General features: G+C 27.5%; 1 protein-coding gene across 3 annotated transcripts in view; it reads right to left on the reverse strand.

Annotated features, from left to right (window-relative positions):
• The window catches only part of LOC107438918 (spectrin beta chain), a 98,641-nt gene extending 86,873 nt beyond the window's left edge, over window positions 1-11,768 (reverse strand). For 2 of the 3 annotated variants that reach the window (XM_087164091.1, XM_087164089.1), the window contains exons 1-3: window positions 11,533-11,768; window positions 5,794-5,946; window positions 2,889-3,040 (exon numbers count right to left, since the gene is read on the reverse strand). In XM_087164091.1, the coding sequence (XP_087020217.1) occupies window positions 2,889-3,040; window positions 5,794-5,923 (282 nt within the window). In that variant the 5' untranslated portion in view covers window positions 5,924-5,946; window positions 11,533-11,768. Of the gene's footprint in view, window positions 1-2,888; window positions 3,041-4,006; window positions 4,161-5,793; window positions 5,947-11,532 lie in introns of those variants that run through there. The other variant, XM_087164090.1, reaches the window with a different exon arrangement.
• Window positions 11,769-15,598: the final 3,830 nt, after the last annotated feature.

Raw genomic sequence — 15,598 nt, forward strand, 5'->3', positions numbered from 1 at the left:
GTAAGGACGGATAGTACAGAGAAGGAAGGAACATCCATGCCTTGCCCGGGATTTGAACCTAGAACCTTTCTGATGCAAAACCAGTTCCCTAACCCCTACACAGACCGGTCGGCAATCTGTAATTCAAAATCATAGAAAAATTTAATTCGGGCAAATCTAGCGTACTGCATAAAGTTCCAAATACTGAAAATAAAATTCTAAAATATCAGAATGAAGACAAATTATACGAAGATAACTAAGGATTACGCAATGGAGAAGTTCTCTTTCAATAATTTGTTTTCATTTTGACATTTTGAAATTTTTTTTTCAGCAATTGAAACTTCATGGCTTACTCTAGGTTTGCTTGAACTCACTTTTTATACATTTTAAATTACTTATGGAGGTAAAAAAGATTTTGTCACGTAAAGTTTCTGTCGCGCTATAGCATCCTCTTAAAAGCAGAAAAGGAATAATGGTTAAATGCCTCAGAGAAGGGAAGTGTAATCCAGGGCTAAAGAGAATAGAAGGACTGGTTCACTCCTTTGAAGTAGCTCTCGCCGCGCCAATCCTCCGATTTTCTCTAGTGACGTCACTTTGGCGCAAAGCTCGCACTTTTACGTCAAGAACGCAGCGTTCGGCCTTACTAGCCCTAACTAATATTGGAGCATTTCTGTTTGCGAGATATTCTAAGACATTTGTTATTTTCTATAATGACTTTCCTCAGTTTTTGCAGTGAATTTACAAGAATTTAAAACTATTATCGAAATGCCAGTTTGCGCGATTTTGATAGAAAAACAAAAGGAAAAAATATAATTTTCCGCGTGTTCCCTAAAGTAAATGAACAACTATGTAAAGAATGGATTTCGAAATGACACAGTTAATATAAAGCAGCAATACGTTTATTCTGTCGTTAAGAACTTTTGTAAAAATTCATTATCTAAATAGAAACCGCCTCGTTACTTCAAAAAGAAAGGCAGGTGAAAAAAATTAAAAAATGGATAAAGTCAAAGAAAATTAAAATGTAAATAAAAAGTATAAATAAAATATATAGTATATGGTTGGAATTCTCCTAATTTCATAACATATTTTTTAATGTTGTTATTCTAAATATTTATGATTTTTTTTAAAAATTATATTCTCTTAAATTTAAATATCTATAAATTATATCATCGTAAATTTAAATATCTATAAACATTGTAAAATTTCTAATGTCATTATGAACCTAAATTATTATTTTGTTTCAGTAATTAGCATTTAAGGTTGATGTTTCTAATGATTAAGTATGAACAAATTGCTATTAACGGCATATTTTAAAATCAGGGATTCTAAATTTAACTCAACTTATTGTTATAAAAGAATATGTAGATAAAAAAAGTCTCGATATATGCTTTCATTTTTCTTAATAATTAAAGTTAAAACTGAACTTTTAAAAATAAAGTATTTATAGTGTCATTTTCTCCAACTAGTAAAACATTTTTATAAGTTTAAAATGGTATTTTTCTTAATATAATGGCCAAGAAAGTTTTTTTGAACTATGTTTATGAACGGAAATGATGTGTTAATTACGTAAAGTTTGAAAGCTAATAACCAGAAAAAGTCTAACTTATTTTTACAAAGAGAAAGATGCAAAGTTATCATAATATCATATTATCATTTGCTTGCCATCTCCGAGATCTGTGGACACAGTGACGTCGTGAGGAGGGAAATCGTAGCTTCAGGTTTAAGAGCGGAGTGAACTAGCCCTTCTATTCTCTTTAGCCCTGAGTGTAATCATTGCAGGGAAGAAGTCAATTTAATTCAATTTAAAAAAGGCATCAACCGATATTTTTACATTCCACTTCATATAATGTAAGTGGTAATTATTCTAAGATAAAAAATTTATTATTTGCAACAAAATATTCTTAAATTTTTTTTCCCTAAATGCTAAGAATATTTAAATTTTAATGATCAAAATCTTTATAAAATTTGTTTTTAAATCAATATTTATCCTTCGTCAAATAATTAATTTTAGTGAACTATTAACCTGTTAAAAATTCAAATTTTTTTTAGTATATATTATCGGAAAAAATCTATGGGTAGCATAAAGAATGAGAATTTGAAAAATTTGATGAAATAGTTGGTTGAATAGTTCTATGAATCACACGTGGTCAGGTAATCCAATTTTAAAATTATGACGTTAAGACTATGTATCAAATGCAAAAATATTTTGAGAAACTAAAAATATTGGCTACGTATTAGATAGCTCTTTGTTTGGTATCTTCATACTCTTTGTAGTGACTTTTAAAACATCAACACTATTTCAGATAATGATTTAAAATCTTAGGGTTCTTTGTCGTCGATTAGACTAGTCTTTTATTTAGATGCCAGGGGCCGTAGTCCCCCTCTTCACGTATATGATCAAAATAAAATGCTTTATTGAAATCATTAAATTAAACTACAAAACACTTGCTGAACACATTCTTGACCGAGGAATTTACAGAGCAATGTGGCAAATTCATTAAAATTACTTGTCCTTAAATTATATACTAAAAATTTAATTCATGCTGTGAACAATGATATTATAATATGATTTATTCTATTATTGATTAAAATAAATGATTCTTTGAATATTAAAAAAATTTCTAAATCTATATTAACTATTTGGAGACGGCTGGTACAACAGTTGTACCCTAAATATTGTTTTATTTACATTATGTCTTTTTTTTTTATACAGTATTTGATATATAAGAGACACGTTGAGAGACAGTTGGTTGAAAACAAAACAAATATGGTATCATAAAAAGTTAATATCTCTTCATCTAGAAAATACTTTTTACTACAAAAAAGACTTAGGGTACAACTGTTGTACCAGCCGTCTTTAAAAGAAACTATAACTACACATCGATTAAAAAAGCAATTATAATACTCACCATACGTTCACCAGATAATATTTCAAGCAACTTCATGAGCAGTTTCCCATCTCGCATATCTGCATACAAATCAGTTATGCGACAATTTGCTCTTAAGAGATGAGAATTAACCCATTTACAAAATGTTTTCTTCTGAACATTTTCTCTCTCATCTAATAAGAGATATTAAAGTGTTAATTACTTTTATTTTTCTTTACATTCAAGAAAAAAGCAATAATAATAATAGTAATTAATTATTATTGTGCACTTTTTCTTCATTAATTTAGCATTTTGTTACAAATATTATTTTTTCTTTCAATTGGTACCTACTACCAAAATTAATAAATTGTAATTCTCAAAAATAATTATTAACGACACTAATACTTTTAGAATCATTTTTGGCAAACCATCTAATATCGGTACTTATTTCAATCAGATATAAAAAATTGCCAAAATATTATTGACGCCAGTGACGCATAATTAAATGTGGCATTAAATATTACTGGTATATATATATATATATATATATATATATATATATATATATATATATATATATATATATATATATATATATATATATATATATATATATATATATATATATATATATATATATATATATATATATATATATATATATATATATATATATATATATATATATATATATATATATATATATATATATATATATATATATATATCTCCATGGCTTAATAGAGAACTACAAATTTGCTTTATTACTTCTTGTTGAGTTTCCATTACTTGAGTTTATAGAATCACTCTTTAATTAACGAAAAAGTATTAATGTATGATACGCATAATCATGTCTTCGAAAGTATGTATACCAAATACGTTGTGGATCGGTTCAGAATTGCGGATTTGTATTAGGTACATGCATACACACATACATATGAACATTCTGCCCTCATTAAATAGATTGATAAAAAATTTGATAATAACAATTATTTGATAAAACTATTTCAAAACAATTTAAACAATATAATTAAATCAAACATAATACATTCCTTTGCAGTCATTTTTTCTTCCCGCCCAAATTTATTCATTTCTAACTAGCCTAGATAAATACATAACTTTCAATGCACGACTGATACGATATATAAAAGTAAACGTACCTTGCAGTTGCTTTATTAAGTCTTCTAAATCGTCACTCATTTTTAAATTGCAAATAGATTGATTAAACTTAGTTTTTAAAAGCTCATATTGGATATAAACAGATGCTCAAAATGGGAACGTTTCCTATGGTAAAGGAAGAATAAAATCCCAGACAGGAAACAATGCTGCTCATTTCCTTTTAACTCCTTGCAAGTTTAAGAAGCAAACGTTCAAATTTTCATTATTTATTTTCGTTTCGTTAACATTAAACTGCAACTGTGTTTCTTATTAATGCTTTCAAAGTTTAATGCAATTTCATAAATCTTGTTAAACCATACAACTAATTGTATAAGTGCATTATTAAATTATTGCATTTGTTTGTTTGGTATGATTTAATTAAAGTTATGTATTACAGTTGGAGTTGTGTAATGTATAACTCTAAAATGGTAATGTTTCGCTCGAATTTAATTTTAATTGCTCTGAACACAAAAAGTTATTTATAAATCTTAGTTGATGAAATTTTTAAGATTCACATAAAGAAAAACTTATTTAAAGGTATTTATTTATTTAAATTATTTATTTTAATTTATTTATTTAAATTATTTATTTTAATTTATTTATTTAAATTATTTATTTTAATTTATTTATTTAAATTATTTATTTTAATTTATTTATTTAAATTATTTATTTTGATTATTTATTTAAAATTTTTTTAAATCTATTTTACAGAAAAAAATTGAGTTTTTAATTGAGTTTTATTTTTGTAAATTTTAGGAAATTTATTTGAAATGTAAGAAAATTGCAAGAATACATATGTTGCATATAAGTAAGCATTTATGAAAAGATCTGGAAAATGAAGTTCTTAGAAATCTAATAAAATTTATTGGTAGAGGGCACAATGCTTAATTGTTTTATAAAAAAAAAAGAATTCGTGATATTGATTAAAAATAAATAAATAAACGAAAGTCTGAAATATTACCTTTTTTGTGAGCAATTTCTATAAGAAATGAAATATTTCGTGATACAACGTAAAATGAGCATACAATTGGTTCAACATGAAATAGCTTTTTAAAATATTCTGTTGCTCCATTTTAACTAACATTTAGCTATAAAATCTAAAGAAATCAATTAATTTTGAAAAGTATATTTAATTTATTTATAATGCAAGTTGTATATTGCAATGAATTAAAAGTAAAATGAATTTATCAAGCTACTTTATATTTTACCCCATTGTTAATCAACCACCTGTCAGTGGTAGAATATTAATATTTGTAGTAGAATTAATATAAATTTTAATTACATTTTAAATTTTTTTTGGCACAAAATATTTTCAACTGTGGAGAATATGCGAATAATCGGAGACAAACTGGTCAAGTGCCAATAGTGCAAATTACTAACCTTACAGGTCTGCTATGAAACTCTGAAATATATTACCGGTCCTTCGAGTACATATGGTTGAAAAACATTGGTTTAAGCAAATTATTTAAGATTTTATTAAAATTTAAATAACTGAAATCAATTTACATTTATACAGGGTTATTCATAATTCCCTCCGGTGTTTCGAAGCGTTATAGTAAAAAAACGAAGACGAATATGGCAAAAAAGAACATATGATATTATTCCGAAACTATTATAGTTTTAATTTAAGCAGTTGAAGGTAGATGGCAGTAACATGTACCACTGAAGCCAGTTGTAGTAAAGAAAAATGGCGTTTACAGGCGGAGGGAATTATGAATAACCCTGTATAAATGTGTGTATTAAAGTTCAATTAAAAAAGTGAGGTAAAATTAAAAAAAGAAATACGAACCAGCTAAAACTCGAATTCGAGATCGTTCGAAAAGTCGCGATGAACTATTGCCCCCATCATATTCAAATTCATCCATTTCTCCTTGTGTAGCGGGATCCCATCGGACCCCGACTACTACGTCAGTAGTCATTATTAAAGGTAAGTTATTTTAATCTAAAAAAAAAAATTAAGTCAGAAAATACATGAGTAAAAGAAATGCATAAATGTGGTATCAAATAATAAAACACACACACATAATAATAATAATAACAATAATAATAATAATATTAATAATAATAATAATAGTAATATATTCCTACAACTTCATGAGAAAAAAACATTCGCAAAGAAAATAATAGTTTTGCACAAAATAATCCTAACATAATAAATAACATAAAAATAACAAAAAATAGCATAATAATAATAATAATAATAATAATATATTCCTACAACTTCATGAGAAAAAGCATTCACAAAGAAAATAATAATTTTGCACGAAATATTCGACAATTATGCAAATAGTTTAGAGGAAATTATAGAGCGGAAAAACCCTTTCGGCAATTCTCTTTCAATTTTTCTGTTTCTCTCACTCTTTTTTTTTTTTTGGGGGGGGGGGGTAATTTAAAAGTTTATTAAGTACGGAAAAAGGAAGTTGAAGTTTATCGTAGATTAGGAAGTCTCAAATGCTGAAAAAAATCAATATATTAAAATGTATATAAATTAAGGTAGTATTACGTTGAGAGGGGCCGGGATAGCCTGGTCGGTAGGGCGATGGGCCCATATCCGAGAGTTAGCGGGTTCGAGCCCCGACGGCCGGAGACTCCCCGTGTAGTAAAGTGACTAATGCACGTTAAATCTGTCGAGTCGCAAAAGTCATCCATACGAGTCGCAAAAGTCCTCCTCTGGGGGTACTGGATTGATGATCAATCGATCTCTGATTCAGGTCAAAATTACGATCTGTGGATGTATGAATGGGTCCTCCCTATAAACGGGTGCGACGTATGGTGTGGCAGAAGTCGAATTCTTGGCCATAGATGGCGCCACTAAAAAACAAGAACAATCACACCCCCTCTGCCTAAACAGGTATACGTCAACAAGAACAACATTACGTTGAGAGAATTCAACAATTAATTCAACAATTATTTGTTAGTATTTTGATATTTTGAATAGTTTTTTTTCAGGATTTGAAACTTCATGGTTTACTTTAGGCTTACTTGCTGATCGGCCTGTGAAGGGGTCAGGGAACTGGCCTTGCATCAAAAAGGTTCAGGGTTCGAATCCCGGGCAAGGCATGGATGTTCTTTCATTCTCTGTATTATCTGTCCTTACTATGGGAACAACGTTGGCCCACATAATATGGTGCCCCTGAAAAAATGGCAAACAAATTTGCCCTTCAGATGCCTGTCTTGAAGAAAGGTCATTTCGCAGGCGGGCATTGAATAACAATAATAAATAATAATAAAATAAAAAACCTGAGGCTTACATAAACTTACTTTTACTAAACTTTAAATTTGAATTTTGTTGGCAATCGAGAACTTAGCAAGAAGGGTTTCTCCTGATATACTGATGTAATCTATATTTTTCGAAGTACCTAGCCCGAATATCCTGCCACCTACCGTCCTGCTGTATAGCGTCCTCTCAAGGGCTCAAATTAAAACTAACAGTAGTCATAGGCAGGGGACGAACCAGGTTTTATCTTTCGGAGCCGACTTTTGTGAAAAAAAGTAATTTTTGTCACAAATGGAAAATATTTTTGTGAAATTTTTTTTTCCTGAAATCATTCAGCTTTATAATTCACTATATTTTATTCCAATCTACATGTCTCCAATCCACATGTACAATATCTACTTCCAATCCATGTACTTCCAATCTACATGTACAATATCTACATGCTTTTTCCGATTGTTTTTTCGTTCGCTTCCCTTGGTTTCCCAAATTAATCCCGTCACACTTAATGCATTGTTACGATGCACGAATTTCGAATTTAACGATTTGTGACAATTTAATCGTAAATTTACGTCGTTTGATATTTTTTTATTATTTTTTCGGCCCTTTTCACATGGTTTTTCAAATTCTGATATTTTTACTACGATGTTATAACGACGTTCGAATTTCGATTAATTACTTTCTAACGCGTTCGATTCGTGACGATTCAATCATAAAGCCACATCGTTTAGTAATAGTTTCTTCAGAAGTCATTTGAAAAAATTTTTATTTGAAAATTGTTCAAGAAAAATGTCATAACTCTAAAATGCAGCATTTGAGAAAAACCAACTTAAAGAATACGATAACCCTTATTCTGAATGAGACTCAAAACTGTCACAACTGCCCTCAGCTGGATAAATTGTGAGTTAGAGATGTGACACTTTTTGAGCGTCATACATGGGGCACTTCATGCATATTTTTTATTGACATAACCTCAAAATTGCTATATTTCGAGTTGTGGCACTTTTCTTGCAAGGGTGCGATATATATATATATATATATAAAATTTACATTATTGAACAATTGACAACCCAAAAACTTAAAGATGAAAAGATTATTAAAGATTTTGGAATTATAACTGCAACAACTTACAAAATTTAAAAAAAGAAAATAATTTTAATTTAATTAAAATAGCGAACTAATTAAAAATTATTTAATTAATAAATTAACGAATTGACAAGAAAAATTAATTAACGAAAATAATTAGACAAACGTAAACTGTTAATCTAAAAAAATTATACTAAAAAAAATAACCCAGAGTTTTGCAAAATAATTAATAAGAACAGTAACTTAAATAACTGCAATGTGATATATAACAAAAACAACTGTAAAGTAAAAGTTATACTTTTGATGATTTGAACATTATAGCTTTTTATGATCATTAAACAAAAACATTGAACAATAAATCTTTATCAGAGAATTGATTATGAAGCATTAAATTATTTTTAAGAAAACTAAATGAAATATTATTCCAATACCATATAATATTACTTTAAAATATATTATTTTTAATTTACTTATACAAAATATATGAAATTTGAAAAGATAAGAACTATTACGAGTCATTAAGCAACAAAAGAATTTTCTACATTTAGCTATTTGATATTTAGTGTCAGATATATTAAACAGCATTTGATATAATTTTATTAGTTAAATATTACTTTATGTTTTTCTAAAATATTTTTTTATTGTTTCTATGCATTTACAAATCGATTGTCGACAAAAAAATATAACTTGTCTTACTTCTAATTTCAATGAAAAATTATAAGAAATATTAGAAATTTGATTCAAGAAATTAAAACATTAAAACTTACCAGAGAATTGATTACGATAGATTAAATTATTTTTAAGAAAACTAAATGTAATATTATTTCAATACAATATAATATTGATTCGAAATATGTTATTTTTATCTTATTTCAAGAAAATATATGAAATTCAAAAAATTGAAAATTATTACGACTCCTTAAGCTACAACAGAAGTTTCTACATTCTGCCTCTTGATATCCAGCGTTAGATAGATTGGACAACATTTGATATAATTTTATTACTTAATAATTTTTTATTTATTTTTTTATTATTTGTAAGCATTTATAAAGTGATTGTCGACGAAAAAATATAACTGGTTTTACTCTCATTGGTCGAAATTTTAATTTCAATGAAAAATTATAAGAAATGTTAGAAATATGATTCAGGTAACCGTTTATACAGTCTTATGGCATATAAATATCAAATTATTGGAACAATGTGAATTTTCTTTCATAATTAACATGATAAAAAATACACTACAAAACATACTACAATATGTAAAAAAAATGCTAAAAATTAAAACAGATCTTTTTATGCAATAATAAATAGTTAAGATCAATTAATGGAATTTTTTTCGAAATTTTATGTCTTATTTATGAGTTTACTTTCATTTACATAAGTTACATTTTATTATTTAAAACTCTGATCTCAGGAAAATAAGCTACGCTTTTCTTAATTTCGATATTAAATTAAAATATAGCACATTAAAATTTAAATTATTTTGAGGAAAACGAAAAGAAAATTTATTTCAATACAATATAATATTATATTATACTATTACTTTTGGCATATTTCAATAAAATTAATAAAATGTTACTAAACTAAAAATTTCGAAGTCTCTTTAAACAACAAAAACATTTGAGACGTATAGATTAGACTTGATAATTTCGAACATCAAATGAAGACATTTAAACTTTAAATGAAGAAAAAATCGTAGAGAATTATATTATATTCATTCAGAAAATTAATTAAAAATAATTTCAACACATTACATTAAACAATTTTATTTTTCACATATTTCAACAAAATTGATAAAATGTCTCTGAAATAAAAATTACCATGGCTCTTTATACAACAAAAGCATTTGCTAAATGTAGGTCACGCCTAATAAATTGAACATAACATTAAAACATTGGATATTTAAAATTAAAATGGAGAAAAATTGTAAGGAATTAAATTAGATTCAAGGCAAATAAGTGAAAAATAATTTCACCTCAATATAATTCTGCGATAAAATATGATATGTTTAACACATTGCAACTAAATACATAAAATGTTAAAGAAATAACGAGTATTAAGACTCTAACAAACGAGTTTTTCATATTAGAGCTACCTTTAATCTGAACAATAAATCTTACAGTAAGTAAATATTTTAAGCTTATAAAATTATGCTCATTGTCAGGTATGCTTAGTTGTTTGAATACCTAATCCAATTCTAATTCTAATTAAATTAAATTAAAATGGATAAAAAATTGTAAAGAATTAAATTAGATTCAAGACAACTAAATGAAAAATAATTTCAACACAATATAATAGTATGTTAAAATAAGCTGTGTTTAACGCATTTCAACTGAACACATAAAATGTTAAAGAAATAACAGAGTATTAAGACTCTTTAAGCAACAAACGAGTTTACTACACAAGAGCTACCTTAAATCTGAACATTAAATCTTACAGTAGGTAAATATTTTCAGCTTATAAAATTATGCTTATTGTCAGGTACGCTTAGTTGTATGCCTAATCCAATTATAATTATAATTAAATAAAATTAAAATGGAGAAAAAAGTCTGAAAGAATTAAATTATATTCAAGGCAACAAAATGAAAAATAATTTGAACACAATATAATAATGAGTTAAAATACGCTATGTTTAACATCTTTCAACTAAATGCATAAAATGTTAAAGAAATAACGAGTATTAAGACCCTTTAAGCTACAAACAAGTTTTTATATAAGAGCTACCTTTAATCTAAACATCAAATCTTACAGTAGGTAAATATTTTTAGCTTATAAAAGTATGCTTATTGTCAGGTATGCTTAGTTGTATGCCTAATTCAATTCTAATTATATTTAAATGAAATTATATTGGAGAAAAAATCTAAAAGAAATAAATTGTATTCAAGGCAACAAAATGAAAAATAATTTGAACACAATATAATAGTGAGTTAAAATATGCTATGTTTTGTTTAAATATGCATTTGATGTGAGTTTAAATATGCATTTCAACTAAATACATAAAATGTTAAAGAAATAACGAGTATTAAGACTCTTTAAGCAACAAACGAGTTTATTATATTAAAGCTACCTTTAATCTCAACATTAAATCTTACAATGGGTAAATATTTTAAGCTTATAAAAGTATGCTTATTGTCAGGTATGCTAAGTTGTATAGCTAATCCAATTCTAATTATGCTAAATTAATGCCCATGAGTCAGAGAACAAATACAAACAAACGAACAAACATACCTTTATGAAAAAAAGAGTGTATTCCAAGGTATATATCCAAATTAGGAAATTAGTGAAGAAGAAATAAGGGGCCACAAATGAATGAAAGCGCTCATAAATGAAATTGCACTAGTCCACGAAAAGATTTTAGTTAGGGTGGGGACATATCCCGATTTAGAGTCAGGAACGCGATATTTTTGGTTTCGAGAGACGAGGCGTTTACCCTGCTTCTGACGCTACATGATGACTTCGAAGACATCCTTGACAGCATGATCTCAGCGATGGGCTTTCACGCGCCCGTGTGTTTCAAACAATTTTCATTGCCAACAACCGTTTTCAAACACAATTTTATGCATCAGGAAATGTTTTCATTTGTACTAAGAGCAAAATTAATAAAAAAGCAACATTCCTAAGAACTTATGATCTAATGATTGGATTGACACATATTAATAAAAATTAGCGTTGTTTTAATTCTTATTAGAATGGATGACTTTTCCGAACTAAAGCGTTCCGAAATTAAAATAATAATTTTTTCCCGACCAACCAGAGTAATCAGGACATACATCCTTAATAACTTATGATCTAATGATTGGATTGTAACGTATTAACAAAAATTCCTTTATCAAGAAATGTTTTCATTTGTAGCAAGCGCAAAACTAATAAAAAAGCATTAGAATGGGTAATTTTCCCGAACTAAAGCGTTCTAAAATTAAAATCTTTATTTTTTTCCCGACCCACCTGAGTGCTCAGGGCATTGTTAAACCATGTGATTAAACCATAATAAGTCTCTATTTTGAATCTTTACACTAAAAACGCCATCGAAAGTTTTTTCTCATTTTTAATCACTTTCGGAACAAAAATTACTGAAGTGCTGTGTGAAAACTGGAAAAGTGCACTGAAAAAAAATGGTCAAACTACCTGAATATGGTAACTTTTACCGTGTGTCTGGCTTTATGGAACACTAAACGTCTCAGTCATTTTTACCAAAGCCCTTTGGTAATAATTTTGGTGAAATTAATAATAAAATCTTGCTTTATAAACTGTGATAAAATTTGGTAAATTGATAAAATTCGGTAAATGCGATACAATTTGATAATTTTATATTAGAGAGGGTGGCATAAAAACCATTTGTTCCGTTAAATTTACTTTTCAGTTATGTTATGCAGTTATGTCAAACAATGCTTTTCCGTCAAAAAAAAAAAAAAAGTGAAAAAAAGGGAGAGAGTGAGAAAGAATGAAGCTATAGCAAATGCTTTAAAAAAAAAAAAAAAAAACTCGTGCAAATATTAAAAAAATAAAAAAAAATGGAGAAACCCCAAAAATACGCCCTCTCCCTAAAATAACATTAATGCATATAAGTTCTGTATATATATATATATATATATATATATATATATATATATATATATATATATATATATATATATATATATATATATATATTCTGTACCTGTATGGACCGTGACGTAGTTTTAATGTATGTTCGAGGAGGGTTATCGAACCGATAACCCTCCTGGAACATATACATAAAATATTAAAACTGCGCCACTGCCCAGCCTTAAAAACGGCTTTGTACGGTATTTAAACCATTTATTCGGTAATTTTTCCATTCATATGATAATGATTTACTGGAAATTCTGGTTGGTTTTCATAATTATAGTTCTAATCACTACTCATTTAGTAATTCAAATACAAAATTTAAAAGTAAATTTAATCGAATAAATGGTTTTATTCCATACTCTGAGATATGAGAAAATTACCAAATTTCTTCACAGATTATAAAACCATATTTCATCGACAATTTTACCAAAATCATTATCAAGGAGATTCGGTAAAAGTTACCCAACTTTTTGGAGTTCTCATTTAGCCGGAAACACGTTAAATTTTGCCATATTTTGGTAGTTTTAGTCATATTTTTTTTTCTCAGTGCAGGTAAGACTGGTTTATTATATAAAATAAATGAAGAATATAAGAAAAATATTAAAAGAAAAGTTATATGTGAAGCTTGAATGTGGAAACGAAAAGGAAAATTTTTAATTTCTCTTTCGTCCCTCTTCTTTTATGATCATTAAATTAAAAAAAAAAAACGCTTTTTACTCAAAATTAGTTACGTGTAATTTATTTTTTCACAAACATAATAGTACGTTTTTATCGTGAATCAAGACTTATTATAGGAATTAAGGTATCAATTACTTATTGAAGATTCTTTTGAAGCGAAAGAAAGAATTTAATAATTTATTTTATCATTATTATTTTTATCACCAGAAAACTACGCCCACCAATTTTTTTTATTTTTTTATTTATTTATTTATTTATTATTATTATAATTTTTTTTATTATTACAAAAATACGATTGGATTGCCATTTGTTGCATTGTATGGATGACAAAATTTTGGTAAATAACATGGAAAATCGGTACCCGGCCCCTTCTGAGAGTTATTAATCAGTGGAGAAAGGCCGTGCTATGAAAAATCAGACCTTGTTGGTGTGCAAATTAGTTCCCCCCTCAGAATAAGCTTTAAAGTACATAAATCGTTTCCCTTCTTGAATTTCTTTGAAGTTGATAAAATAAAGATCATATTGTATAAAAAATATATAATTATTACAATTTCATGTAAGCACATTTTATTAATATGTTAATCGCAACGAAATGAAAGAATAGCTGAATTTGAAGAATAATCAAATGTAACAGAAAAAAAAAAGGAATTAAACTTTAGAATACAGAATATGCGACATAAAAAGCACTTATAAAAATATATCTAAAGCTTTTGCTTTATTGATACAATATCAGAAAGCACTCTGTTTTGCGGATATAATCGTGTGGGCTGAAGAAAAGATTATATCTTTTTTTTTCCCGGTTTTATTTTTCCGGTTTTTTAAATAAAATTTCATCATTTTTTTTTTTTTTAAATATATTATATGAACTGTTGTTTGTTATTTTTAACTTATTATTCCCCCCCCCCTTTTTTTTTCCATATGTCTATAATTTTTCTTTGTTTTATTCTTCATTTTGAACTTATATATATATATATATATATATATATATATATATATATATATATATATATATATATATATATATATATATATATATATATATATTATATATATATTATATATATATATATTATATATTATTAAATTATATATAAAAAAATATAATCTGGCAACATCTAACCTGTTTTATTTTTCATTTATTCATTTTTTTTTGTTCTTTTCATACCAAGTTAAGCGAGAACTTATGAAATAAAAATCGCCAGAAAGATAAATTTTTGCACAGCAATGCCCAAAAAATAAAAAACGGACAATCCTGAATAACTTTTGATTTAATGATCGGATCTTCAAGTTCTAGGACTCAGTCTTAGTGGTTTGAGGGGGTGACCTCAAGTATTCTAATTAATAAACGCAGGCGATATTTTGAGTTACGACAGTGCTTCCTAAAGTGTGGTTCGCGTACCCCCAGGGGTACGGGAACAGTTTAGCGGGTTAGGCGTTCTTATGCGAAATATCTTGCAACAGAAGAAAATTTCAAAACATTTTATTTAAAAACAAAGCTAGCCGTGAAAATTTACGATTAAGTATCTTTCTATTGGCTATTTTTTGCAGAGTTAACAGTTAATAATTAATGATGTCAACAGCCCAGGGCACGAAAAACCGCCCGTCCTCGGCGGTCACAAATTCCCCGCGGACAACGAATTTCTCGAATCTGACGTCCGCGCGGACGGCCTTTTTCCCGTTAATGTTCGTGATACGTTTTCAATTTTTGCTATCTTTCAAGAGTCTAGCTCCTCATACACAATACAGAAACATACTGCGCTTGGTGGAATTGATGTTTTCTCGGTCTGGGAGTACAGCAGCGATTGAAAGGGGCTTTTCAGCCAAATAAGAGAAAATTACATTTTTATTTATTTAAAAAGCTACGGGTTAGTTTCAAAGGAGGACGGGTACATTGTTAGACAAGCCGTCCTCGGGGACGGGTGAAATTTCCGAGTTCTTTCGAGCCCTGCAACAGCCAGTTGTGATTTTTAACTCTTATGCAATTTTTTTATAATAAAAAATGCATTCATTTTTTTATTAGTGGTTCACA

The sequence above is a fragment of the Parasteatoda tepidariorum genome, chromosome 5 (assembly GCF_982258835.1).
Source record: "Parasteatoda tepidariorum strain Cologne lab strain chromosome 5, Ptep-v5.0, whole genome shotgun sequence".
NCBI lineage: Eukaryota > Metazoa > Arthropoda > Arachnida > Araneae > Theridiidae > Parasteatoda > Parasteatoda tepidariorum.